The 23,527-nt window shown below is 52.0% G+C and overlaps 3 protein-coding genes across 7 annotated transcripts in view; 1 reads left to right on the top strand and 2 right to left on the bottom strand.

Annotated features, from left to right (window-relative positions):
* On the bottom strand, window positions 1–12,729 carry LOC147173102 (dynamin-1-like). Its single transcript, XM_086075754.1, has 23 exons — window positions 12,321–12,729; window positions 11,787–11,860; window positions 9,929–10,078; window positions 9,605–9,808; window positions 9,349–9,447; window positions 8,488–8,648; window positions 8,250–8,392; window positions 8,032–8,167; window positions 7,435–7,502; window positions 7,224–7,362; window positions 7,033–7,119; window positions 5,860–5,930; window positions 5,205–5,256; window positions 5,125–5,136; window positions 4,948–5,061; window positions 4,238–4,347; window positions 4,023–4,134; window positions 3,921–3,932; window positions 3,609–3,776; window positions 3,443–3,529; window positions 3,203–3,357; window positions 1,453–1,617; window positions 1–982 (listed from the first exon to the last, which is right to left on the bottom strand). Exons 1-23 carry the CDS (start codon window positions 12,479–12,481, stop codon window positions 961–963), a joined length of 2,502 nt encoding a protein of 833 aa, XP_085931880.1. The 5' UTR covers window positions 12,482–12,729; the 3' UTR covers window positions 1–960.
* LOC147173103 (gelsolin-like) lies at window positions 12,068–19,587 on the top strand. Of its 5 annotated transcripts, XM_086075760.1 has the most exons (19): window positions 12,068–12,964; window positions 14,215–14,415; window positions 14,498–14,652; window positions 14,724–14,885; window positions 14,948–15,007; window positions 15,080–15,169; window positions 15,223–15,312; window positions 16,005–16,137; window positions 16,208–16,296; window positions 16,371–16,490; window positions 16,557–16,643; window positions 16,713–16,846; window positions 16,917–17,007; window positions 17,078–17,248; window positions 18,092–18,266; window positions 18,330–18,451; window positions 18,527–18,604; window positions 19,175–19,235; window positions 19,290–19,587. In XM_086075760.1, exons 2-19 carry the CDS (start codon window positions 14,223–14,225, stop codon window positions 19,433–19,435), a joined length of 2,157 nt encoding a protein of 718 aa, XP_085931886.1. In that variant the 5' UTR covers window positions 12,068–12,964; window positions 14,215–14,222; the 3' UTR covers window positions 19,436–19,587. The 5 variants fall into 5 exon arrangements, with proteins under 5 accessions (XP_085931886.1, XP_085931884.1, XP_085931885.1 ...); XM_086075758.1 differs by having other exon boundaries at window positions 16,371–16,643; XM_086075759.1 differs by having other exon boundaries at window positions 19,175–19,587.
* The window catches only part of dab2ipa (DAB2 interacting protein a), a 15,605-nt gene continuing 10,821 nt past the window's right edge, over window positions 18,744–23,527 (bottom strand). The window contains exons 13-18 of the mRNA XM_086075753.1: window positions 22,781–23,040; window positions 22,568–22,681; window positions 22,373–22,495; window positions 21,354–21,433; window positions 21,206–21,293; window positions 18,744–21,079 (exon numbers count right to left, since the gene is read on the bottom strand). Coding sequence (XP_085931879.1) covers window positions 20,909–21,079; window positions 21,206–21,293; window positions 21,354–21,433; window positions 22,373–22,495; window positions 22,568–22,681; window positions 22,781–23,040 — 836 coding nt within the window. The 3' untranslated portion in view covers window positions 18,744–20,908. The remainder of the gene's footprint in view (window positions 21,080–21,205; window positions 21,294–21,353; window positions 21,434–22,372; window positions 22,496–22,567; window positions 22,682–22,780; window positions 23,041–23,527) is intronic.

The following is a 23,527-nucleotide window of genomic DNA, read 5'->3' on the forward strand; positions in this document are numbered from 1 at the left end:
TGCAGGCTTTCATCTTTTAATGTAGTACTTAGTTGGCCAAAGTCACATGACAATCAACCTACTGTTCGCGCACAGGCGCGCGCACGCACACACACAGAGTACATTAACAGTCAATATTGAATGGGGATTATACGCTATAAGACGAGTGTTTACAAAGTGCACCTTGATGTCACTTGTGACATGCTACAGCTAAAAAGAGGCTAAGTGCATGCTAATGCATAGCTGCATGCTAATGCATAGCTGCATGAACAACATGAATGACAAACATGCAACATTTAAATACACTCATCCCATCACATGATCCATTTTGGTTGATAGAATTTTTACAACCTATTTGCATCCTTTTCATTATTTTCTCATCATGGTCATCATCACCAGCTGCGACAATTTATGCAAACATACATCAAAGATATTGTTGATTTGTGATCTTCATTATTAATAGCTTTCCTACACAAGTTTGTCAGAAGCTTCCAAAAAACAAACAAGCAAAGAAACGACACGTAGAGGAATGACAAGCAAACATCTTGCATTCTGTCTTTTTGTGCTTCCTTTTCTAAAAAGACTTCAATATCTTTATTTTGATCAGAAATGAGATGAACTTATAAGTCAGTCCTAAATTTGGATGAATGAATGAATGAACCTTCATTCCAAAAAAACTTTACATTGTAAAGATCAACATATGAAAATAAACATTTTCTCATCTTTACTCGAGGGGAAAAAATGGACTTGACATGTATGTTAGCGAGCTCGTTAGCTCGCCAACTAGCACCTTCTGCAGACCGACTTCTTTCCATCCTTTAACTTTGACACAGAAACAAGCAGAACAACAAGATTGCCAAGAAGAAGACGAGGAGGCCGCGGTTACCAAACTGCAGGATGACGACACACGTGGGAGCGGGCGGGGATTCGCCAGCGAAGCTGTCAGTCATGGCGAAGGGGCGGGGTCACACTGCCGGATCGTCACTGGTCACTGATGGAGATTCTGAAAGGAAACGTGATCTTGCCGAGGACGTTGGACATGTTGACCACATCGAACGTAAAGCACAAGGCTTGAAATAAACACTTTGACGTCGCACTTTGTGGGTCCAAAATTGCATTTTGGCCCCGCTTGAATGGCAAAAGTCAGATTGACGTCGACTCTGAGCCCTTTTGTAAATAATTGCCAATTATGGTCAGACACCGGATGTCAATTTGTTGAGCCGCAGCAGTAATCAGCTGAAGCTCGTTGCTAGCTAGCTGCTAGCTGCAGCGTAATTAGCATGAAGAAGAGCACGTGTTCAGCCCAGGGAAGCTTTTTGGACATCGATGCCTGACTTTTAGTTGATGAGGCACAAAATGCTAAATTTGTTGGGCAACTGCTTCCAACATCGCGTGACCTTGTGTAACCTTGCCGTGCTCGTGCTTTATTTCCAGCCTTGTGCAACAAGCACCTCGTGAGCTGGTAGCCATTACCTGGGAACGCTAGGCGGTGGCGCCCTATTGGGACGAGACGGTACGGACGCTCCGGGGTCGGGTGACGCAGCGGGACGTGAAGGGGGGCCGGGTGGTGCGCGGGCGCCTGGGCGAAGGGGACCGGGAGGGGCGCGGCGTTGTGGCGTGGGACTGGACATCGGGGACCTGCGTGGGGCCACGTCCATTGCATGACAACTCACTTCTCCAGGTCGGGCAATTCACAACACATCCGGCGGCCATCCATCCATCCATTCAGCCATCCGTCCGTCCATCCATCCATCTGTCCATATATTCGTTGGTCCGTCCAGAGCTGGCAACCTCCATAACTGGTCACGCTTTCCACAGATGTTTTCCACTTTGTCAAAAGCGTTACTGTGCGACGGCAGCATATGATGTCATCGCATCATACTGTTGAATTGCGCAACACAATCCTGACTCTCCAACAGGCTTCCTCACTCAGGGTCGTCGAGGGCCAGAGTCTTGTATGACCTCCGACACACCCGATTCCAAAGATCAAGATGGTTATCTTGCTGACGAGCTGATAAGAAATCAGCCGTGTTGGTGGAAACACGTCAATCCTGCAAGACTCCAGCTCTTGAGGACCAGGAATGAGGACGTCTTCTCGAACCCGTATAAGCACGATTGCTCTTGAATGTTTGTTCTCGGAAGATATTTGCTGCAACAAGCTTGTAATGCTGCACGCAGTTGAATCAAAGTATTTGAGATTTGAGTGTACCGTAGTCCAAAATCCGATTTCACCCGTAAGGCACTAAAAAGGTTATCGTGTATCATATTCAAATATTTATGATATGTATTTACTTTTAACCTTATAGGCCCGTCTTCCTGGCTGATTATGTTTTATTGTAATAAAAATGAGTGCATAGAATTATTATGGGAAAATTTGTGTGTCATTTGGGAATGACGGAGGCGAGCATCAAGGCTAAGGGTTAACCTAACCCGAACCCTCTTCTGAGCTTCTTGTGCAAAAGGAAGCTCATTGATCCCAAAAAATGAAGCATTTGTACAGAAATGCTGGCCAGCAAACAGAGGAAGTGACATCATCAACTGGAATTCACCCACCCTCTGCATGGCAACTGCAATGGACCAATTAGACAAAGAAAACCCCCTAAAAAAATATTGAGAGGGGGGGGGGGGGAATAAAAAGGGGGTCCAGGAATAGATAGTTTCGGTCAATCGACATCATCTTTGCTAGAAGCTAAGATGAGCGTAGCAGTTGATTCAAGAGCTCTGAATGTATGTTTTGACGACTGTCAGGAAATAAATTGGTTGACTTCATTCAGTCGTAGTTCTTTCACATAAACCATGGGTGTCAAACTCCGGTCCTGGAGGGCCGCGGTCCTGCAGGTTTTGGATGTTTCCCTTCTCCAACACAGCTGAAATACGATCAGCTCATCAGCAAGCGCTGCATAAGCCTGATAACCATCCTGCTGATTGGAATCAGCAGGATGGAAGAGGGAAACCTCCAAAACCTGCAGGACTGCGGCCCTCCAGGACCGGAGTTTGACACCTATGACATACCCGAACACGCGTGCAACCTAGAGAAATAAAAGGTGATTTTGAAACACAGGTTCCTTTAGTATACATCTATAAATGGATGTTCTGTATTGTCCCGGGTAACGAGTAGCGGTAGATATGTGACCATAATAAGTGTGTGCGTTAGTAGTTGTGCGGTTTAGCGGAGTGGCGCGCTTCCAAAAAGGCCCCAATCCGTTTCCGGCAGGCATCGTACCTGCGGCCCGACGGCATCCCCGTCACCTGCAGCCACGAGTCGTCCACTGGCGGCGGCATGGAGGTGGTGACGGTGGAGGTGCTGATGTCGCCGATAATGCTGAGACCTTGACGTAGCGCGTGGTACATCCTCAGCATGTCGTCCCGGTGCTGAGCCTGACAACGTGCGGACGGTAGCAGACACGAGAGGGCAAACGCGCACGCACGCGCGCACGCACGAGCGTCACGGCGGCTGCTCTACCTGCTCCTGGGACTCCTCCATCAGAGCGTTTTGGTCGCTACACGAGTAAAGCTGAGCCAGGAGGTCGGCGTGGATGAAGTCTTTGGTCTGAAGAGCGTCACTGCCATCCATCAGCTGTGACATCATTTCCTGGACGTGCGTGCGTGTGTGCGTGCGCTCTACATACGTTGTTGACCATCAGATGCATGATGGTCTTGGGGACCAGATCTCTGATGGTGCGATGGATGATGGACAGGTAAGAGTCCACCAGGCTCCTGACGATCTCCACCTGCCTCTCCAGCTGAGGATCCACACTGTGGATTTGCCCGTCGGCGCTGGACTCGTCCGCCTCCGCCTGCACCAAACACACACGCGCATTACATTACAACCATCTTGGACTTGTAAATCAAAACGTATCAAGGCAATCATGTGCATGTCATCTTTGCTAAATTTGCTAACCCACGGCAAAATTCGATCAGATTGTTTTCATTTGGCTCACCTTGTCTCGGTCCTGTAGGAGAACAAAGCAAATAGACATGATCAGTGAAAAGATCATCCTCATCCTCATCATCATCATCATCATCATCATGAGGCGCAGTACCACGCTGCGTTCAGGGTACACCCCAGCGCGGAGGAAAGAGGCCTTCCAACTGTCCACCTCCTCCTGAGACTCGCTGGCCAACTCCAGCTGACGGTAGTCCTTGTAAACGTTCCTAAAAGGAAACACGCACACACGCGCACGCGCACGCGCACGCACACGCAGTGCATTGCATGAGTGTACGTATGGCAAGTTTTCCGCAGGTGTACACGGCGTACCTGTGTTCAGTGTTGAAGAGAGCAAAAATGTGCTTGCTGGACATGAAGCTCTTCTCAATGTCTTTCAGCTTGAGGCGGTCAACTGTTAGCATGTACTTCTTGTCCTTCTCCTGCAGGGGGCGTCATCACAATTGTCCTCGTAAGCATCATGAGCATGCGTGCGCAACTTTTTTTTCTTCAAAGGCAGTTGAGCAACATGAAAAGGGAAGTCGAGTCCCAAATGTCGTCTGCATCGCAGAAATGTCTTTGCGGCGCTCCCGCCAGCCCAACGCGCTCGCTCGTATGACGATGACGGAGTGGGCGGCAAAAACAAGCCGTGGTTGAATTTCCAGCCATCCAAGCAAAGGACGCAAGCTGACATTTGATGGAGCCAAATTGACGGCAAGGCCACGTCGCGGCCCGCTCTCCTGTTCAGGGAGCTCGTCTCCCGTGACCTTTGCCCCGACAGCTTGAGGCCACCGTGACGGCCATTTCGCTCAATGGCGCTCAATGGCGCTCAATGGCGGCGCGGCGCCCTGACATGGAAGAAAAGGGACCGATTCACTTGCGTCGTTCTTTGTCCCCCAACACAAAATGAATGCGCTCGAGTAGCGCGTTTGGGCCTGGCGGGGGCCCAAAATGGCGAAGACAGAATTTGACAAAGAAAAGTTTGGACTCGAGTCCCCTCTCGCTTTGTTAGCAATTGCAAACGTGACGAGCGTGCGTCTTACCTCGTCGTCTTTGTACCAGGACAAATTCTCAGCGGTCAAAACAAACCAGTACTCTTTGGCTCCGCCCTTCATGATGCCGATGTTGTTGATGGTCAGCCAGCCTTTGCGAATCACCTGCCGGCAAGGCCAGTCGCCGGTTCAGCGCGCGTGCCAGCGTCAGCGCAGCGGCACACTCACCATGATCTCGTCCTGAGCGCAGCAGACAAAAATGAGTCCAGGAAGCAAAAAGGGGCGGCGGCCGCATGCCGATGACGCACCGGTTGGCCGCTCGCCTTCTTCTTGCTGGCCTGGCTGCTCTTCTGCTGAGCGCTGAGCAACGAAAGACAAGAAACGGCAAGCGACAACGCTGATGACGACGTTCCGGCATCAGAGAAAATGATGATGATGATGATGATGATGATGATGATGAGGATGTTCCAGCATCGTCCATCACTTTGGCTAGCAAAGGTCACACGTGACGCAACGCGACGCGTTTCCCGTCGGAAGGTCGATGAGCCCGTCGCAGACATTTTGGAAAAGCTGACTTTCATTTAAAGAAAAAGTCATCACTCCAATTTTGTTGGCTAGTTTCACGGAGATACGTTACTTGTGAACAAGTATGTACGTTATTTGTGCTTCATTTGACATCTTGCACAAATTTGCATAAGAAGACAGCGAAGTTCATGAGCCCAAAAATGTGGATTTCGTGATGCAGGAAGTGTGATGAAAATTACGACGACGGCGTGCTCGACGGAAGATGACCAACTTGCCCACCTCCGCTATTTAGTGCCGTTAAGTTCTTTTGTCTGTTTGCTAAAACAATGAGCAGGACAAGAATAGCAGCGGTGGGAAGAGCGAGGTTCGATCTCGCTCTTTGCGCAACAAGAAAATGTCCTCACTTAAGAGGAGCGTCAGCACGAATCAATGTCTTACTTTGCAAAGCCGATGAAGTCTTCGTGGTTGGTGTTGATGTAGGCCAGCTCGATGTCCACCAGGAGCAGAACCTGACGCACACGCACACGCACACACGCACACGCACGGGACAGGCTGGTCAAGTTAAATCAAGACCGACCGGATGAACGTTCGTTCTCCTCAGCGAGCTAGCCATCTTTCTCATGCTAACGCTAACGTTTAGGCGGGACATTCTTCTTATTGCGTCATCAGCCACCAGCACGGAGCAGCCCGCTCCAATCAGAACCGGGTGCAGTCCACACTTTGACATGTTGGCTTGTCAAATGTTGAATGAGCCAATCGATTGGAGAAGATGTTTGTCATGTGATGACAGCTGCTGAGAAGCAAATCCGTTGGCGTGCACGGAAGGAGGACGCCATCGTCCTCGCCTCAATCCGACTTTGCCATTCGAGCAGGACTGATGATTCGTTCTCCAACATCCCCTTGAACCCGACTCGCCCTTTTCAAATCAATTCTCTCCGCTTGTGGCTGAAGCACGCAATTCATCCTGCGTCGTCCCATGGGAACGTCTTTCCCTTGCACTTTTGGCTTGATGCAGCCAAAACATGAAAGCAGGCAGAATATTCGGAAGGCTTTCCATTTGCCGGCAAGCCTCTCCATTTGCCGGCAAGCCTCTCCATTTGCCGGCTCTTGCCGCGTTCTGGAGGATCCTCGTCTGACCGCTGCTGTGGCCGTCGCTCCCAGCACAAGTCCAGCTGGGGCGGACCCAATCTTAGCGTCCGAGCGACACAAAGGTTGAAATGTGAAGCTCGCGCTCCTTTTGACACGCTTGCTGAGGGCGAGGGTTTAGGGTTAAAGTTAGGGTTAAAGTTAGGGTTAGGTTAAAGTTAGGGTTAGGGTAACCTAACCTAACCGGACGTGAGAAGGAGCGATCCTTGAAACTGCGACCGCCCGCTCGCCATCCTCGAAGGTCGGTACCTCCGCCACTCGCTTTTCCCCCAAAATTGATTTTCTGCACCTTTTCCTTGAGCGGGTGGCGCTTCAGGCCAGCGGAGGTCGTTGACCTTTGTCCGCTGAGGCCTTTTCAAGCCCCTCCAGGCTCTTTTGCCATCAAGCGCTATATGGAGCACATCGAGGTGACAGACAGACGGACAAGCGGACGGACGGACGGACGGACGGACGGCTGAAGCAGACCTGCTCTTTTGTGCGGCTTTCTCGGTCTCGGATGTGCTGAGTGACGATTCTTTCCATGGCCTCTCGCAGGAGCGGGTACTGAGCCAACTGGAAGAGACAAACGTCGAAACTCGTCAAGGAGGAGACCAGTCGGCAAGCGTGCGGCGGTCGGAGTCCGGACGGGATCCGAGTCAAGTCAGTCCAAGCGCTACCTTGAGGGCGCAAAGTCTGACGGTGTTGACCAGCTCGTTGATGACCAAGTCGATGCACTTGTGACAAGGTTCTTTGATTTGACTCATCTGACGCTTGACGATGGTCTCAAACGCCATGTCGGGGGTGAACAGGCCTGTCCTGAACACACACACGCACACACACAACTATTAGATCCGCACGCACGCAAGGGCTGCGCAGACATCAAGTCACCTGATGCCGTGAATGTTCTTGATGGCGTAGCAGATCTCTTTGCGGAGGGTCTTCTCGTCACTCTCCAACTGCACAAACGCGCACGCACACACGCGCCGTTGGCGACCTCACTTCAATGCGTGCATGACAACAACGTCAGCAAGGAGCGAATGTTGAGTTTTCATGCTGGACCAAATTCAGACGTGAAGTGAGAACGAGGTCTCCGTTCCACTTCAATTGCTCAAAACAGGAAGCAGAATTTGCAGAATTTGCAGAATTTGCAGAATTTGCAGAATTTGCAGAATTTGCAGAATTTGCAGAATGGCAAATGAAATGGCAATTGCAGGAAGTAGAATTGAACTTCATGATGCAACATTCGCGTGTATTGGACAAGCGCACGAGTGAACGACGAGGCGCTAACGCTAACGCTAACGTCTCGTTACGCAATCCAATTCCATTTGCACTCGTGCAAATCCGCCATTCCAATTCAATTGAAGTGAATTTTGCTTGGTGCCGGTTGTCATGGCAACAAAGGAAGGAGGACTTTTGCGTTGTTGCCGAGTTGATCGGCGCTTCCTTGGCATGTGCCGAGCCGCCAATCAAGTTGCGAGCGCTTACTTTAACCAGCTCAAAGGGGAAGCGCTCGTGAAAGATGCGATTGATCTTGGCTCCTCCCGACAGCTCGCTGGTGTCCACCTGATCGCCGCAACCTTCGATTCTCTTCTCAAAGTCCACCGCAAATTGCTGCACCATCCTGAGGCAAACACGCACACACACAAATGTTGCGAAGTGCTGATGATCAACACGTGCGTGCGTGCGTGCGCGCGTGCACCGACTGCAGCAAGGCCTTGGTTTTGCGAGCGGGGTCGTCCGGGTCGAAGTTCTTGTACTCGGCCACTTCCTTCTCGATGTCCAGCAGCTGCTTCTGAAGTTTGCTGCGCAAGGCGGGCAGCGTGTCTCTGATGTGATTGGTCAGTTGCTGCGGCGGGCGTGGCAAACCAAAGCGCAACGAGTCACATACAAGGTCAGAAAGGGGCACGTGCACGCCCGCCCCCCGCGCGCGCTCGCACCGACCTGGTTGAGGACTTTCTGCAGGTAGGCGGTGCCCATGCGCTCGGCCAGGTGCCGGTAGGCCGCGTGGGACAGGAAGAACTTCCTCTCGGCCTGCAGCGCCGCCGTGATGTCCTTCCGCCCGTCGATGTCCTTCTGACTGCGGTTCACCACGCCGACGTAACCTGACCGGCAAAGGCGAAGGCTTTGGGTCAGAACTTGGCCAATCCAGCAAGTCCTCAACGCAACACAACACTTCAAACCACGCCTGACGCCCGCCAAAGTGTCCGGTCTGGGTCCAGAAAGTCAAAAGTCCACCACAGTTTGCCTTTCGCCGCTCAACCGCTTATTGACGAGAACCCGGGTGGCCAAGCCGGGTCCCGGAGAGCCCCTATCCCGCCTGTTTTCCATGTCTCCCTCCTTCAGTGCAGCTGAATCTAATGATCAGCTCATCATCAAGCTTTGCAGAAGCCTGATAACGAACCTGATCATCAATCAGGTGTGTTAGTGGAGAGAAACATGGAAAACAGGCGGGATAGTGGCTCGCCAGGACCCAACTTGGCCACCCCTGGACTCGAAGCACCTGCGGTTTGACGAGCTGGACCCGGATTGGACACCACTGGTGTTGATGCTTAACTAAAAGTCAGGAAGCAAACGCAAGCGGACAAGAAGGCGACTCATCGATAGCAAGGAGCTGATTGGCTGTCGTCACAGGCGTCCGTCCAATCCAGGCGCAGAGTCAAAAGACTGCCAGTTTGCCTTTGGCCACAGGGGGGCGCCTCTACTCTGGAGGCTGCTTGACCTGCCGCTTGAGTAGAAGCGCCCGCGGCCTTCAGGCTTTTGGCTTCCGGGACGGAGCCGGATTGGACACCTGCGGCGTCCTACCTCTGCGAAGCGGCAGCAGTTTGTTCTCCAAGATGTCTCTGGCGTCGGTTCCTTCATCCATCAGGTCCAGTTTGGTGATCACGCCGATGGTCCGGAGACCTGCGCGCGCACCCCAAGACAGAAAGTCGAGCGCTGGCAGACACGGACGGGTCTCAGGAGAGCGATGATGATGACATGTCAAATCGGTAAAAACTACTCTTAAAAAAAAAAAGGAAAGAAAAGCAAGGGAGAGGACAGGGCGGGCCTGACGTTTGACCTTGGGGGTCCACCTCCTTGGCGACCTTGAGCGCGTCCGAGTTGGCCAGGTCCGAGTTGGCGGGAGAAACGGCCAACAGGAGGCAGTTGTCCTTGGTGACAAACTGCATCAGCATGTCTCGGATCTGCTGCTCGATGTCCGCCGGCTGGTCGCCCACCGGAACTTTGGTCATCCCGGGAAGATCCACCAGCGTCAGGTTCAACACTGACGCAACACAAACGCACGCAAACACTTGCACCTACAACACTCCAAGGAAAACATCAACAAGCTTCCATTTGGAACACCAGAATCCTGGTGCGGCGCTTGCGAGTGTGCGTGCGTTACCGTTGGGCGAGAAGACGCGCAGGTTGATGGGAACGGGACTGATTCCTTTGTTTTGTCCCGTCACGCGATCCGTTTCCGCTTCGATTTCCTGACGAACTTCCTCAAAGTCTGTGAACTTTTTTCCCTTGCAGTGCAGGAATTCGGCATGTTCTGACGGGAGGACGGCAACGGGCAGCGTTATTAGCGGCGCGCGTACCCGAGCGGCCGCGCCACTGCCGCTCGGGGGGTTTCATCGGACGCGGAACCTCGCTTGACGGTCGGCTCGCCGCCGGTCACGGCACATGTTGACAAACAGGTATTAGCGGCGTTGAGGCTAGCACGCTAACATCAAGGCTGCATTCCAGGGGCCTCATTTATCATAGGGCAGCTTGGAAACGCACATTTGCCGCGGGCGTAAGGGCCCGTCATCAACGACCCGCACACCTGTGCGGCACACCTGTGCGGCACACCTGTGCGGCACACCTGTGCGGCACACCTGTGCGGCACACCTGTGCGGCACACCTGTGCGGCACACCTGTGCGGCACAGGTGTGCGGCACACCTGTGCGGCACACCTGTGCGGCACACCTGTGCGGCACACCTGTGCGGCACACCTGTGCGGCACACCTGTGCGGCACACCTGTGCGGCACACCTGATCACATGTGATTGTCAAGAAATGTGGAAGGTTGACTTCCACTTCTAGCGAGCAAGACAGGAAAGAATAAGAGAAGAAGAAAAACGAAAACAAACAAAAAAAACATATAGAATACAATAACACTTAACAGAGACAACCTTAAAGTTCAAATGATTTCATCATAATAAAAGTACATCGTGACATTACATTTTTGAAAACATTGACAATCCGTTTTTAAATAATTAAGCAAGATATTTATAAAAATATGGAGCAAATATGAACAGGTGGACTATTCCAATGCGATAATTCGATGGGCCGAGTGACTTAAAGGCTTTCTTTCCTATTTCTTGAGTGGCAGAAAAAAAACTGCTTTGAACTTGGTGACGTTTCGTTGGCTGACTGGAACAAAATATTGGTTCAAACAATAAGGAACATTCTAATGAATACATTGAAAAAGAAACTGAAAGCAATGAAATTGCCGTCTATGATCTGAAGAAAGCCAAAAGATCACACGTTAAACAACAGCAACCGAAAATGAACCGACATCGTTTATAATAAAGCACATTTGACGCAATCTGATGAACAATATTAGCGCGTTCAATCGTGGGCGAAAGCAGTTGAACACAATTGTATTGTAGGTTTCGAAAAATATTTGAATAAAAACACTGTTGGGAAAAAAATAAGTTGAGCAATCAGTTGTTTTTTTCAAACATTAAATGTAAAACAATGCCTCGAACAAAACAAAATCAGTTGAAATATGTTCAATGTGATATTTCAAAGTTAGGGTCGAGTCAACCCAAACTCACAAATATTTACATTGATCAACTTTTTCAAGAGGTCTACTGTTGGTGTAATATCAGGAAAACGCAAGATAAAAGGACCGGACAGGGGTCCAATCAGAACCTTTTAAGATCAGCACTTATTTTAAGTCTCCAACAAATGAGGAATTCCAATTAATCATTGCTACTCATGCAGAACTATAAAAAAATGTATACAATAAAAAAAAAAAAGGTGTAATGCAGAGAGAGGGTGTACACACCCCACCCTTATTTCTTAATGTGATATATTTTGGTTTTCAATGTTTTAATAAGTAAATTGGATTGCCTGGTACTTATATTATCAATAAATGCCCCCCCAAATAAAAAGAATAACACCCACCGAGGATGAAGGAATCGTGCGTGAATTCCTCCAGATTGTTTTGCACTTGAATGCAAAGCAGGAGGAAAAATAAACAACAAATCTCACCTGTTGTGCAGTTGATGAGTTGAAGCACGAGGGGGCGCCGAGTGACAATTCCAGACCCACGCGGGAGGAAATCTCTGGTGGGAAAGTGGGGAAGGTTGGAATGATTGATTATCATCACGATAAGCATCTTCGTGCCGAATGGCGACAGTCGAACCCTCCAGCTTTCCACGCAATTCAATCGAGCATCCGTTCTCAAAACAGCCAATCGAAACATATACTGGATCGACGGCGATGACGTCACCAATGCCAATCATTCCATTTGATTGCGATCGTGTCGAACAGCGGTGTCCAAAGTCGATCCCGGAGTGCAGGTTTTGGATGGTTGCCTTCATCCAGCACACCTGAAGCTCATCAGCAAGCTCTGCATAAGCCCGATGACGAGCCTGTTCATTGGGAAAAGGTGCGTTGGAGCAGGGAGCCATCCAAATACCTGCACGACTCCGGCCCTCCAGGACCGACTTTGGACACCAACTGGCGGAGAAGAAAGACTGCAGCAGCTGACCGAGTCCGGTTGGATCGTAAAGATGGACTTACTTGCCCACGAAATTCTCCAGAACCGAACTCTTGCCGGCGCTCTGGCCGCCCACCACGGCGATCTGCGGAAGGTCCAAGCTGGAGTTCTGGCCGATGGCCGCGAACGCGTCCTGCAGCCGGTTGACCATCGGGATCAGCTCCTCCATGCTGCGGTTCCCCATCTTGCGGTCCGGTCCGGATCGACGCCTCCTTCCTTCCTGCCTGTCTGTCTGCCTGTCTGCCTGTCTGTCTGTCTGCTCTGCGCTCTTCCCTCCCCGCCTCGTCACGCGACGCGTTCGGACTCTGAGCTGCGATGCTCGCGTTGTGACCTTCAGCTCGTCCTCGCGCAAAAGAGCGCCTTGCTTGGCACATCCGGCCAGGTTCTTTCAAAACAAACGTCTGTCATTGAGCTTCTTTTCAAGTAAAATGGGAATCACCAACACGAAGGCCAAATCACACGGGGGGAACAAACTTGACTTTTACTGTGAAAGGCTGTTTCCGGTGCGTTGACCACTGATGGCAACCGACGAAGAGATGACGTCCTCAATCAGCTGCAGGTGCGACCGTCAATATTCACACGTGTGTCTCATCTGTAGCCCGACCCCTACCATTTAAATAATAGAAGCAACACACGCCGCCATCTTTACTTCACAAACATCCTGCTTGTAAGTGTCATGTCTCATTGCGCTGTATATTATTTGTTTGCGTGTCGGTGGGGGCTCAAGTGGGCAGAAAATGTTTTTGGGTCATGAATGTGATGATGTTGATCTTCGGGATGGCAGAAATGGAACATTGAAACGAACAAATCATTTGAAACAATTTAGCCAGAAAAAGAATTGATCTTTTGGAACGTTTGAAAATGATCTCCCCACAACGACCTCTGGTGGCCGATTGATCAATTGAAAAAGTAAAGCAATGTTGCCAACTCCCCAGTAAGGAAAGTAGCTACCAACTGTCTGTCATCACCTATTTTACACAATTAGCATCTAATTGTAATGGATGTCATAAAAGGGAATAACCGCAACAAATGCGAATCGAAATCCAAATGAGCTTTTTGCTGCTGATTCCTGGTTTGTTTTTAAATTTTAGCCTTTTGAATTTCTCAAATAACACTTCAATGTTTTGTTGGGACCCACATTGCGATCATATTTAATCAAACTCTTCCGCATTTCAAAGCCCCCCCCCCCCCCCACATGGCAGTTTAGCTTTTTGACAGGAAGCAGAGCAAAAAAATGGCCTGCAAGGAAGGAACACCCGGTCCAGGAATTGAACCCGAGTCACCTGTGCAGCGGACTGGCCAAAATGCATCATGTGGGTGCTTTCCTGCTGAGCTAGCCGTCACCCGCGTAGCATTTTGAATGTTTAGGTTTACAAATTGGCTACCAATCGGTAAAGACGCAAGAAATGCCAATTTAACCGTGTGCGTGTGCGTGTGCGTGTGCGCACCTTTGACTTTGCGTGTGTGCGATTGAACTTTCTTGTGTGCTTGACATTTTCCGGCAAAGATGTCACGTTTCAAGATCAATAAATGATGATCAAGCTGGATCACATTTCCTTCCACAATCCATGAGTGCGTTTGTTTTTAAATTATGCATGATGACCCGCGTCAGCCAAATTTGCGTGTTCTGGATATTCTAAAGGCCTTTTCTTTTCTTTTTCTTTTCATTTTTGTGCTCTGATCCTGCTGGCGTCAAACATTTGTGACTATTGAACGTTAGCATTGCGTAGCACTTGGCTAGTAAAGACGCGTGGCATGAAGTCCGAGTCGGGTCGCGGGATGAGATCGGCTTCAAGTTTCCCTTCATGCTCCACGGGTCCGGTTTGGGTCTTTGGGTCCCGAGTACCGGCTCCTTGCGGGCAGCCTGCGCTAGCGTGTTTTGCACTCCGGCTAAATGAGCGTCTGCGCCCCCTGTAGGTGACGTGATGGCCTTCCACCCGGAGTTTGAGCGGGCGGGTCTCCAGGCAGGTCTCCAGGTTTGGAGGGTGGAGCACATGGAGCCGGTTCCTGTTCCAGAGAGTCTTCACGGCTCCTTCTACTGCGGGGACGCGTACCTGGTTCTCCACAGCAACCGGCGGCAACAGCGCCCCCTGCAGTATCGACTGCACTACTGGCAAGGTGCCGTCATGGCCGCCGGCCGTACCCGCAAAGGGACGGGGGCAGGGCTCACGCGTCCGCTCTTGCGATTGCGCGCCGGCAGGTGGCCAATGTTCCCGGGAGGAGGCCGGGGCGGCGGCCATCTTGACGGTCCAGATGGATGACTTCCTGCAGGGGGAGCCGGTCCAGTACCGCGAAGTCCAGGGTCACGAATCAAACGCTTTTTTGGGATACTTCAAAGCGGGACTCAAGTACTTGGTAAGCGGGGGCGAGACGTTACCGCGGCAACCGAGCCGGCGTCTTCATCGGGTGGGCGGGGTCTGTCGCAGGCGGGGGGCCTGGCTTCAGGATTCCAACACGTGGAGACAAACGAGGTGGACGTCAGCAGACTGCTGCAGGTCAAAGGGCGACGTGTCGTCAGGGCTATTCAAGTCCGCCTCAGCTGGGACAGTTTCAACAGCGGGGACACCTTCATACTTGACCTGGGCAAGGTGCGAGCAACAAGCACTCGTTAATCATACCGGCTCCTTAAACGAGCTCTTCTTTCTACCAGGAGATCATCCAGTGGTCCGGTTGCCATAGCAACCACTTTGAGAAGCTGAAGGCCACCATGGTGAGTAGTGACATCATCGTGGTGACGTCATCAGGAAGAGATGTCCTGTGTGTGCGTGTGCGTGTGCGCCAGGTGTCCAAGGGCATCCGTGACAACGAGCGTTGCGGGCGGGCTTCGCTGCTGATCTGCGACGACGGCGCCGAAGTTGAAAAGATGACTGAGGTGAGAAGCGGCACGCGGCGCGCGGGACGACCTCGTTTAACCTCCGCCTTCAGGTGCTGGGGGACAAACCTGAACTTCCGGAAGCCCAAGTGGACGACACCAAGACGGACGCCTGCAACAGGAACCTGGCGAAGCTTTACAAAGTAAATGTTCATTTTTTATAAAAAAAACATTTTTTAGTCACTTTTCAGACATCAAGCCATGTTTAGCTTTTTATTATTTTTAGCTTTGATTGTAGCTTCAAACTTTTTCATTGATGGGCCTCCTATGAAACTTTGTTGTACATTAAAAATAGATTTTCAAATCGCACCGACATCCGCAGTTTCAGACTTTCCTCGATGGCGTGACGTCTCGCGGTGGAAGAATTGTGACAATTTGGTCCGATCCAGGTGGTCGAAACCCTGCCTAAGTTTGACTTGACCGTAAGCCACAAATGCCACAAACTCATCTGGCTGGTAAACGTGCTCCAGCATGTTTTAGAGTTTTCCCTCCTCCACCACACCTGAATCGAATGATGGGGCCATCTTTTTGAATCTGCTGAGTTGGAGGAAGTAAACCTCTAAAACAGGGGTGGGCAATTCTGGTCCACGAGGGCCAGAGCCCTGCAGGTATTGGAGGTTTCCCTTTTCCAACACGGCTGATTCCAGCGGACAGGATCGTCGTCGGGCTTCTGCAGAACGTGCTGTTGATGAGCTAATTATTTGAATCGGGTGTGTTGGAGAAGGGAACCAATCCAAAAGCGGCCCCTTTGCAATGGTGCCGCAGCCCCGCTAGAAAGGAAGGAATTCCGGTTTTGCTTGCCCGGTTGACGGGCATCCGTCTGGCCGCTCGTCAGGTGTCCAACGCAGACGGCCGGGTGGACGTGACCGTGGTGGGCGAGAGCAGTCCTTTCTCCCACAATGCTTTGCTGTCCAGCGACTGTTTTATCCTGGACAACGGAAGCAACGGACACATCTACGTGTGGAAAGGTTCCGAGGCGACCGCTCTCTTGGAATTGCGCGTGCGTGTGCGCGCCTTTTGAATGTTGTGTGTGCGCAGGGAAAGCCGCAAACGCGGAGGAGCGACTTGCCGTTCTCCAGCTTTCCGAGCACTTCATCCACAAGATGAATTACCCGGCACACACCCAGGTAACGCACGCATGCACACGCATGCACACGCATGCACACGCGGCCCCGGGAATGACCCCCCCGTCCCCCCCCAGGTGGAGGTCCTTCCCGAGTACGGGGAGACGGCGCTCTTTAAACAATTCTTTGAAGACTGGCGCCATCCCGAAGAGCGGGTCGGCATGGAAACGGCCGAGCCGTCCAATCTCATTGAGAAGGTGAGCAAAAAAGATCTTTTCTTCCCGACGGCTTTGACGGGCCGGACCTGCTTTCTGATTGGACAGGTCCCGTTTGACCCGGCGTCTCTCCGCCAATCGGAAGCCATGGCGGCCCAGCACGGAATGTTGGACGCGGGAGACGGCGACAAGCAGGTGCGCGCGCTCGGGTCGCCCGCGTCGGCGCGCTGGTCTGCCGTCACTGCAACGCGTGTTTGTGCGCAGGTGTGGCGTGTGGAGGGGCGGGACAAAGTACCGGTGGACGCGTCAGCGATGGGTCAGTTTTGGGGCGGAGACGCTTACATCATCCTCTACCGGTACCGCCACAACCGCCGAGACGGCAGCATCATCTACATTTGGTAAGACCGCAGGAAGGGACGACGGGTGTTTCTTCCGGTGCCCTTTGACCCCGCCGCCATCATCACCCAGGCAAGGAGAAGAATCCAGCCGGGACGAGCGCGCCGCCTCGGCCATTTTGGCAGTTCAGCTGGATGAGGAACTGGGGGGCGGGGCCGCGCAGGTGAGCGGGTGCGGGCCGCCGGGCGGGGCGGCTTTCGCGCGTTTCACTCAAGCACAACTTGTGTCCGCAGGTGCGAGTGGTCCAGGGCAAAGAGCCCGCCCACTTGATGAGCCTGTTTGGCGGCCAGCCGATGGTGATCTATATGGGCGGGACTTCCAGAGGGCGGGGACCGCCGCAGCCGGCCCGTCTGCGTCTCTTCCGCATCGGAGCCAACGTCGCCGGAGACGCCGCAGCTGTGCAGGTGAGGACGGACGTGAAATTTTGCACGTTGACGTGCCGATTCCAAAATCAAGAGGATTTCCCTCGCTTGACCCCAACGCATCAGCAAAATTGCACTCGCTGACCTCAAGTTGATCGTGAAAAATGTGACCTTTAGCGACTTGCACATCATCTCAATGACGATCGCCGGCCGTTGGAAAAACTATTTTTGGTGATCCAACAAAAATGTGAATTCTTCTTCCTATGTTTGGAGAAGACTGGAACGTGATGGTTAGAAACTGGAATGAGTTTTTGATGCCGCACTCAATCAGGTGGGGGGGGGGGGGGCGCTTATCTTCCGGCGGCGCCTCTGCCCGCGTCTCCTCCACCTTTTCACTGTTCCTCAGCATTTGGACTTGCTACTTGCGTATTCTAATTAAAAGAGCTGTAAAAAGCCACAAAGACGACATCAAATCCGTTCTCCGTGACTCAAACCCTAGCAATGGACGAGCGGCGCTTCTTGGCAAACTTCTTGTGACCGTCAGGAAGGAGAAAAGGAGAATTCATAAGAATAGGAAATTCGGTTCACACAATCGAAAGGAAAATGGATGTGGTCGCAGTCCTGCGCGTTTTCCATGTCTCCCTCCTCAACACGGTTGAGGATCATTATCGGGCATCTTCAGAGCTTGCTGATCCTTTGAATCACCTGTGTTGGAGGAGGGAATGATCTAAAACTCTCCAGGTCCAGTTGACTTGCCCGTGCAGAACAAATGCACCAATCCTCATTTTTAACAAAACGACATCAAGCAATTTTTTGGGGAGGGGGTGTCGAACCCGTGTTGATATGAGGAAATGTAGCTGCAAATGCTTCCTACGTACCTCCCAGGTGAGGGCGTCGTCCTCCAGCCTCAAGTCGGACGACGTCTTCCTGCTGGCGTCTCCTTCGGGATGTTGGATGTGGAAAGGCCGCGGCGGCGGCTCGGCCCAGGTCCGAGGGGCCCGACGTCTGGCCGCGCTCCTGGGGGAGACGCCCGTCCAGGTGGACCAAGGACACGAGGAAGGTGAGAGCGTTTTTGTTTTGCTGAGGAGGATGACGACCACGACGGCATCAAATGTGCTTGCAGAGGATTTCTGGGCGGCGCTGGGCGGCCGAGGGGACGACTGCCCGTCTCGCCCGCGTCCACGTCAGATGGAGGCGCATCCTCCTCGTCTGTTCGCCTGCTCCAACCAGACGGGAAAGTTCCTGGTCAGTCGCCGGCCGCCGATGAGTTTTTCCCTGGGTTAGTGTTGTCGTCATGGGCTGTCCTGTGCTGGTCTTCAGATGGAGGAGGTTCCGGGCCAGCTGACCCAGGAAGATCTGGCTCCCGATGATGTCATGCTCTTGGATGCCTGGGAGCAGGTCAGTCACTTCCCCGGCGCCGCTCGGCTCGAGCCGCCGGTGCCGCTCGCTCCAGTTAGAAGCACTTGTGGCAGGCTTCGGACTTCCTGGATTAAACTCATCTCGGAGTCGACAAAAGCACGAGCAATACGCTTTAGGGGATGTTTTCCTTCAGCCTTTTAATTCATTCATTGTTTTGGTCCGTGCAAATAAAACAAAGCATAGCTAGGTGGCTAACATTCTAAATTTAATAGAAGATTTAATCAGGATTGATAACAGCTGCAGTTTCACGTATTCATCTGAAAATATGTTTACAATGTGATGGAATATCAAAGTCAGTGTACAGTAGAAAAGTTCCACATTTTCACGATTGTTGTGTTTCTGTTTTTTAATTCTGTTCATCTTGGTTTTTAGAGGGAGTTTGTTAAATTGGCTAGAAAAAAAAAGTCACTAAATATTGTACAAAATGACCTCCAGGTATATCAGCTCTATCCAGATGTTCACACATGATATTGTTTCGTTTTATTAAAAAAAAATAATAATAATTGTGGCACATTTGAAAGTTTCTTTCCTCTTGTGCCTTGCGAGCAGGTTTTCGTGTGGCTGGGGAAGGACTCGCACGGGGACGAGAAAAGGGAAGCGTTTGCTTCAGGTGAGCCAAACAGGAAGTGGTGGCCAAAGCAGGAAGTGACCCCCCCCATTGCAGCTTCCAGATACTTGGAGAGCGACCCGGCCCGCAGAGACCCTCGCACCCCCGTGGTGAGCATCCAACAGGGATTCGAACCGCCAACCTTCACGGGCTGGTTCCTGGGCTGGGACCGCCACTACTGGAAGGTCGGACTCATCGCTTGATCTTCAATAAATCCATCAATCAGTCGATCAATGGTGTGATCATTTTTGCGTGTAAATCGTGTCCTTCTGCCGTTCTTGCTTGGATTCTAATGTTTTGATGGCGACCGGCACAACGACAAACTTTGACCAGAACGCAAAGAGCAGTCGGCTCAATTGCGAACGGGATCTCGGAACATTCCGGTGGCTTGCGATTGGTCGGATCTCGGAACGTTCCGGTGGCCTGCGATTGGTCGGATCTCGGAACGTTCCGGTGGCCAGCGATTGGTCGGATCTCGGAACGTTCCGGTGGCCAGCGATTGGTCGGATCTCGGAACGTTCCGGTGGCCAGCGATTGGTCGGATCTCGGAACGTTCCGGTGGCCAGCGATTGGTCGGATCTCGGAACGTTCCGGTGGCCTGCGATTGGTCGGATCCCGGAACGTTCCGGTGGCCAAAGTGCAGCGCTGGCTCGTGCGTGTGCGTGTGGTGAACGGCTGCTTTCGATGAGCGGGTGCCGAGACGACATTCCAATCTCGTAAGATAAAACCGTCAGCAAAAATGTTGCTATTGCAAACTTGTCATCATAAAACACAATCTATTTTTAAACAAAATAAGAAATGCTATGTTCTAATTCCTAGTAAGTCGCAGTGTGCCGTCACTGAACTATTTTTAGAACCGATCCGTGTGCTACTCATGTTGTCCTTAGAATAACCCTAACCACTTTTTTTTTTTTTTCAGACAATGCACATGAATCAATTCAAAACAGTGTTTGTTGTCTCTTTCGTCTTCCTGCTCACTGCAGCTGCTCGAGTAAAAGAAAAAAAAAAACACTTTAATGGGAGGCGACTTCACTTCAGAGGCCTCAATTTCGCATTGCGGCCGGAAAATCCCGACTGGAGCAGGCGGGGAATGAACCAATCAGCGAAGAGCGGATGTGACGTCAGACAAGCGACTGGCGGGAAGGGAAAGGAGGCAAATGCGTTTTTTTGAAAAATAAAAATAAAAATCTTCCTGTTTGCGCTCATTTGAAAATACATTGAATGAGGTTGGCCAAGCGTGCCGTTGCCTAGCAACAAGGTCGCAGCAAACCAAGCCATTGGACTTGCACGCTTGGCTTTGGCCTGCCCAAATTTGTTTTTCCAGCAGACAGGAAATGGCTTCGGCTTGCCAGGCTCGCGTCCATGTTCCCGCCCCGCCCCCAAAAATGTGCGCTTGTTGGAAGTCGGCAAAGCTGGTGCTTACTTTCAATGGAATTGGCAAAGAAACTGATTGCGGTTTGAAAAGAAGCAGCGACGTGATTGGTTGTCACCTTTCACCTGCTGGATTGGAACGCAAACGTCGAGTCGTCTCGTCCTCCGGCAGGCGTGCGCGCAAACAAAATGTCAGACGCTGAAGCGGAGAGCTTCCGGTTCATCTTGGACGGACAGACGTGCGTGCGTGCGTACGTGCGTGCGTGCCCCTCCCACTTGCAGCCGCCAGCCGGCGGGCGTGCAGCTCAACAATTGCCGGAATTGCGGAACTCGCCGTTTTGGGTGATCTGCAGGGACGAGGTGTTGCTCGGCGACAGGCCGTTCCTCTGCGACGTGACGCCGTAGCGCTCCTTCAGCTGGGCCAGCGCCGCCATCAGCCGACTGTTGCTGGCGTCCAGGTTGGCGATCCGCTTCTCCTGAGGGGCACACTTGAAAGCGTCGGTCTTGGCCAACCGGCGGCCAACCGGCGGCCAACCGGCGGCCAACCGGCGGCCAACCGGCGGCCAACCGGCGGCCAACCGGCGGCCAGCCCGCCAACTGACCTGCGCCTCGATGATTTTTTCTTTGGAGTCCACCACGGCCTGCATGTCGGAATGATCTTTCTTCAGCTCCTCCTCCACCGCCATCAACCTGCCCAGGTCAAAGGTCGTTACTTGTCCCGCGGGCACGCGAGCGGACGGCGCGGCGAACCTGCTGATGATGCTGTTCATCTGGAGATCTTTGTCGTCCTGCAGCCGCCTCAGCCGACTTTCGGTGTCCTCCAGCCGAGCCTGAGCGCGCACACACACGGCAACGTTTGCTGCTGCCGTCAATCGGAAGTCCCCGCCGCAATCGGTCAAATTTGTGAAGGAACGGTTAGCGGTTAGCGATTAGCGTGGCCCTTAAAGGCAGCTGGGCCAAACGACTGAAAAGGAAACTGAGCAGAAGGTGCTGCAACTGCACAAACGGAAAACATGGAGCTTTTCAACCCGATCACGCTTGTTGGTTTTTGTCAGTTAGTCCCCTTTTTATTTCGTCCAAGTTTAGTCGGCTATAAATCTAGAATTTCAGTCCAAGGAAACATCATTTTATTCATCTTGTTTTCGTCAACACAAACTGTCAACGTTTGAGTCTCGTTTTAGTCCGAACAATCATTTGACTTCTGCATTTTTTGGGTCAGCAGATCATGTTGAACATTTCGGATCTCAAACCATTTCACGTCAAATTTCCTGACACGCCATTACAGCGTCGAGTGGCTACTGCGGCTAACGAGCTACGAGCTCGTTAGCCAGCATTAGTTAGCGGTCGGATTAACATTATTGTTGCAACGTTCGAGCCGTTGGATTCATGTTGCGTTACAAATATAATTTCCTTTTTTTTTTCTTTCCGTTCACGCGGCATGTTCTGTCCCACGTGTTTGTGCACGTTGCACTTGCGAGCTGCAGATTTGAAAGGGGCGTGTCACTGTGGGTCACATGACAATGTCACAGTGACAGATTAGCAGAGAGAGTTTTGACTAAATCAAATAATCGTTTTTGTTCATCAACTAAAATGTCCATAGATTTTAGTCCCGTTTTTTATCAAGTCAAGTACATTTTCGCCGCGTCTTCATTAGTCGACGGAAATGCATACTAATTTAGTTCCGCGGGTTTTAGTCTAGTTTTAGTCTGGTGAAAAATGTGTGTGATTTTTCTTTCCTTGTTACAAAATGAACAAGGGTCAGCACGGACCTGATATTCCTGCAGCAGGCGCTGGTTCTGCTGGTCCTGGACCAGAAGGCGGGCCTCGCACTCCTCCTGACGCTGAGCCGCCAGCCGCAGTTTCTCCTGCAGCAGCGCGATGTCCTGCTGGTACTGCACGCACGCACGCACGCACGCACGCACGCACGCATCAGATGCGCTCAGGCGAGGCCACCTTATGCTTACCTTGTCAATTAAGGCGTCGTCATGGCGATCGTCTTCCGTCTCGGCGTAGGACGAGGCCGAGTTCATGTTGAGAAGCCAAGCGGCCGTGCGGTCCAGCGCACACGGAGACGGCGCCTGAAAAGCACGCACGCACGCACGCACGCACGCACGCACGCGACAGTGTCAGCACTTAGCTGGCGGCACGTGCAGGTTGCCACGGTAACAGACGCCGACCTTGTTGGCGGGCCGCAGCTTTTCGGGACTGTCTCCTTTGGACGAGGACGAGGCCTGGCGCAGCCGCGAGTGTCCGCTGCTCGGCCAATCGGGACTGGACGACATCATGCTTCCGGAGGCGGGGCGAGGCGGGAGCATGCCGGGCGGCGTGCGGCCCCGCGGCGGGCCCGCGGGGGGCGCCGAGGAGGGCGGCGGCGGCGGCGGCTGGTCGATGCGGCGCTGGGGACCCGAAGAATTCTGACGAGGGGGGGCGGCGCCACCTGGGGCGGAAGCGCATCATCAACATCATCGGCGGAAGCGGACGGACAATCGCAAATCGGCAACGGTGGCGCCGTTCGGCGACTGCTCGCGCTTGCTCACCGCCAACTCCACAAATAGCGGACAAACGCAAGTCATTGGCTTAGGAAGAAGAAATTGTTGCCGTCGCTCTCTGGACTTGGATTTGACGCCTGCAATGAAGGCGCAGGTGCCGAATCCAGGTGGGCAAAGCAAAAAGCCTGCCGCAGTTCGCAAGCGGGAAATCCTTTGGATTTTCTGGACCTGCGTTGTCCACACGCACACGCACGCAACGAGCAAACGGCGCCGACCGTATCGGTCAAGATGAAGACGGCAGACGATGAACGGGACTGCCGGACAATTTCCTTCCGAAGAACGGGATTGAAATGGCAGCTGCTTTCCACTTGTCAATAATGTTAATAATAATAATAATAATAATAATAATAATACCTTTATTCAACCAGAACCATT

The sequence above is a fragment of the Leptonotus elevatus genome, chromosome 5 (genome assembly GCF_054856555.1).
Source record: "Leptonotus elevatus isolate MCC_2025b chromosome 5, RoL_Lele_1.0, whole genome shotgun sequence".
NCBI classification, from domain to species: Eukaryota; Metazoa; Chordata; class Actinopteri; order Syngnathiformes; family Syngnathidae; genus Leptonotus; species Leptonotus elevatus.

Bases quoted from the DNA above. Each gene is read 5' to 3' on its own strand.
- LOC147173103 (XM_086075755.1), top strand. From the start codon at position 14,223: ATGGCCTTCCACCCGGAGTTTGAGCGGGCGGGTCTCCAGGCAGGTCTC. The intron at 14,653-14,723 runs GTAAGCGGGGGC...GGTCTGTCGCAG, and splicing joins AAGCGGGACTCAAGTACTTG to GCGGGGGGCCTGGCTTCAGG. The intron at 16,297-16,370 runs GTAACGCACGCA...GTCCCCCCCCAG, and splicing joins ATTACCCGGCACACACCCAG to GTGGAGGTCCTTCCCGAGTA.
- LOC147173102 (XM_086075754.1), bottom strand. From the start codon at position 12,481: ATGGGGAACCGCAGCATGGAGGAGCTGATCCCGATGGTCAACCGGCTG. The intron at 5,257-5,859 runs GTAAGACATTGA...TTCGTTGCTCAG, and splicing joins GACTTCATCGGCTTTGCAAA to CGCTCAGCAGAAGAGCAGCC. The intron at 983-1,452 runs GTAATGGCTACC...GTTTCCTTTCAG, and splicing joins CCACCGCCTAGCGTTCCCAG to AATCTCCATCAGTGACCAGT.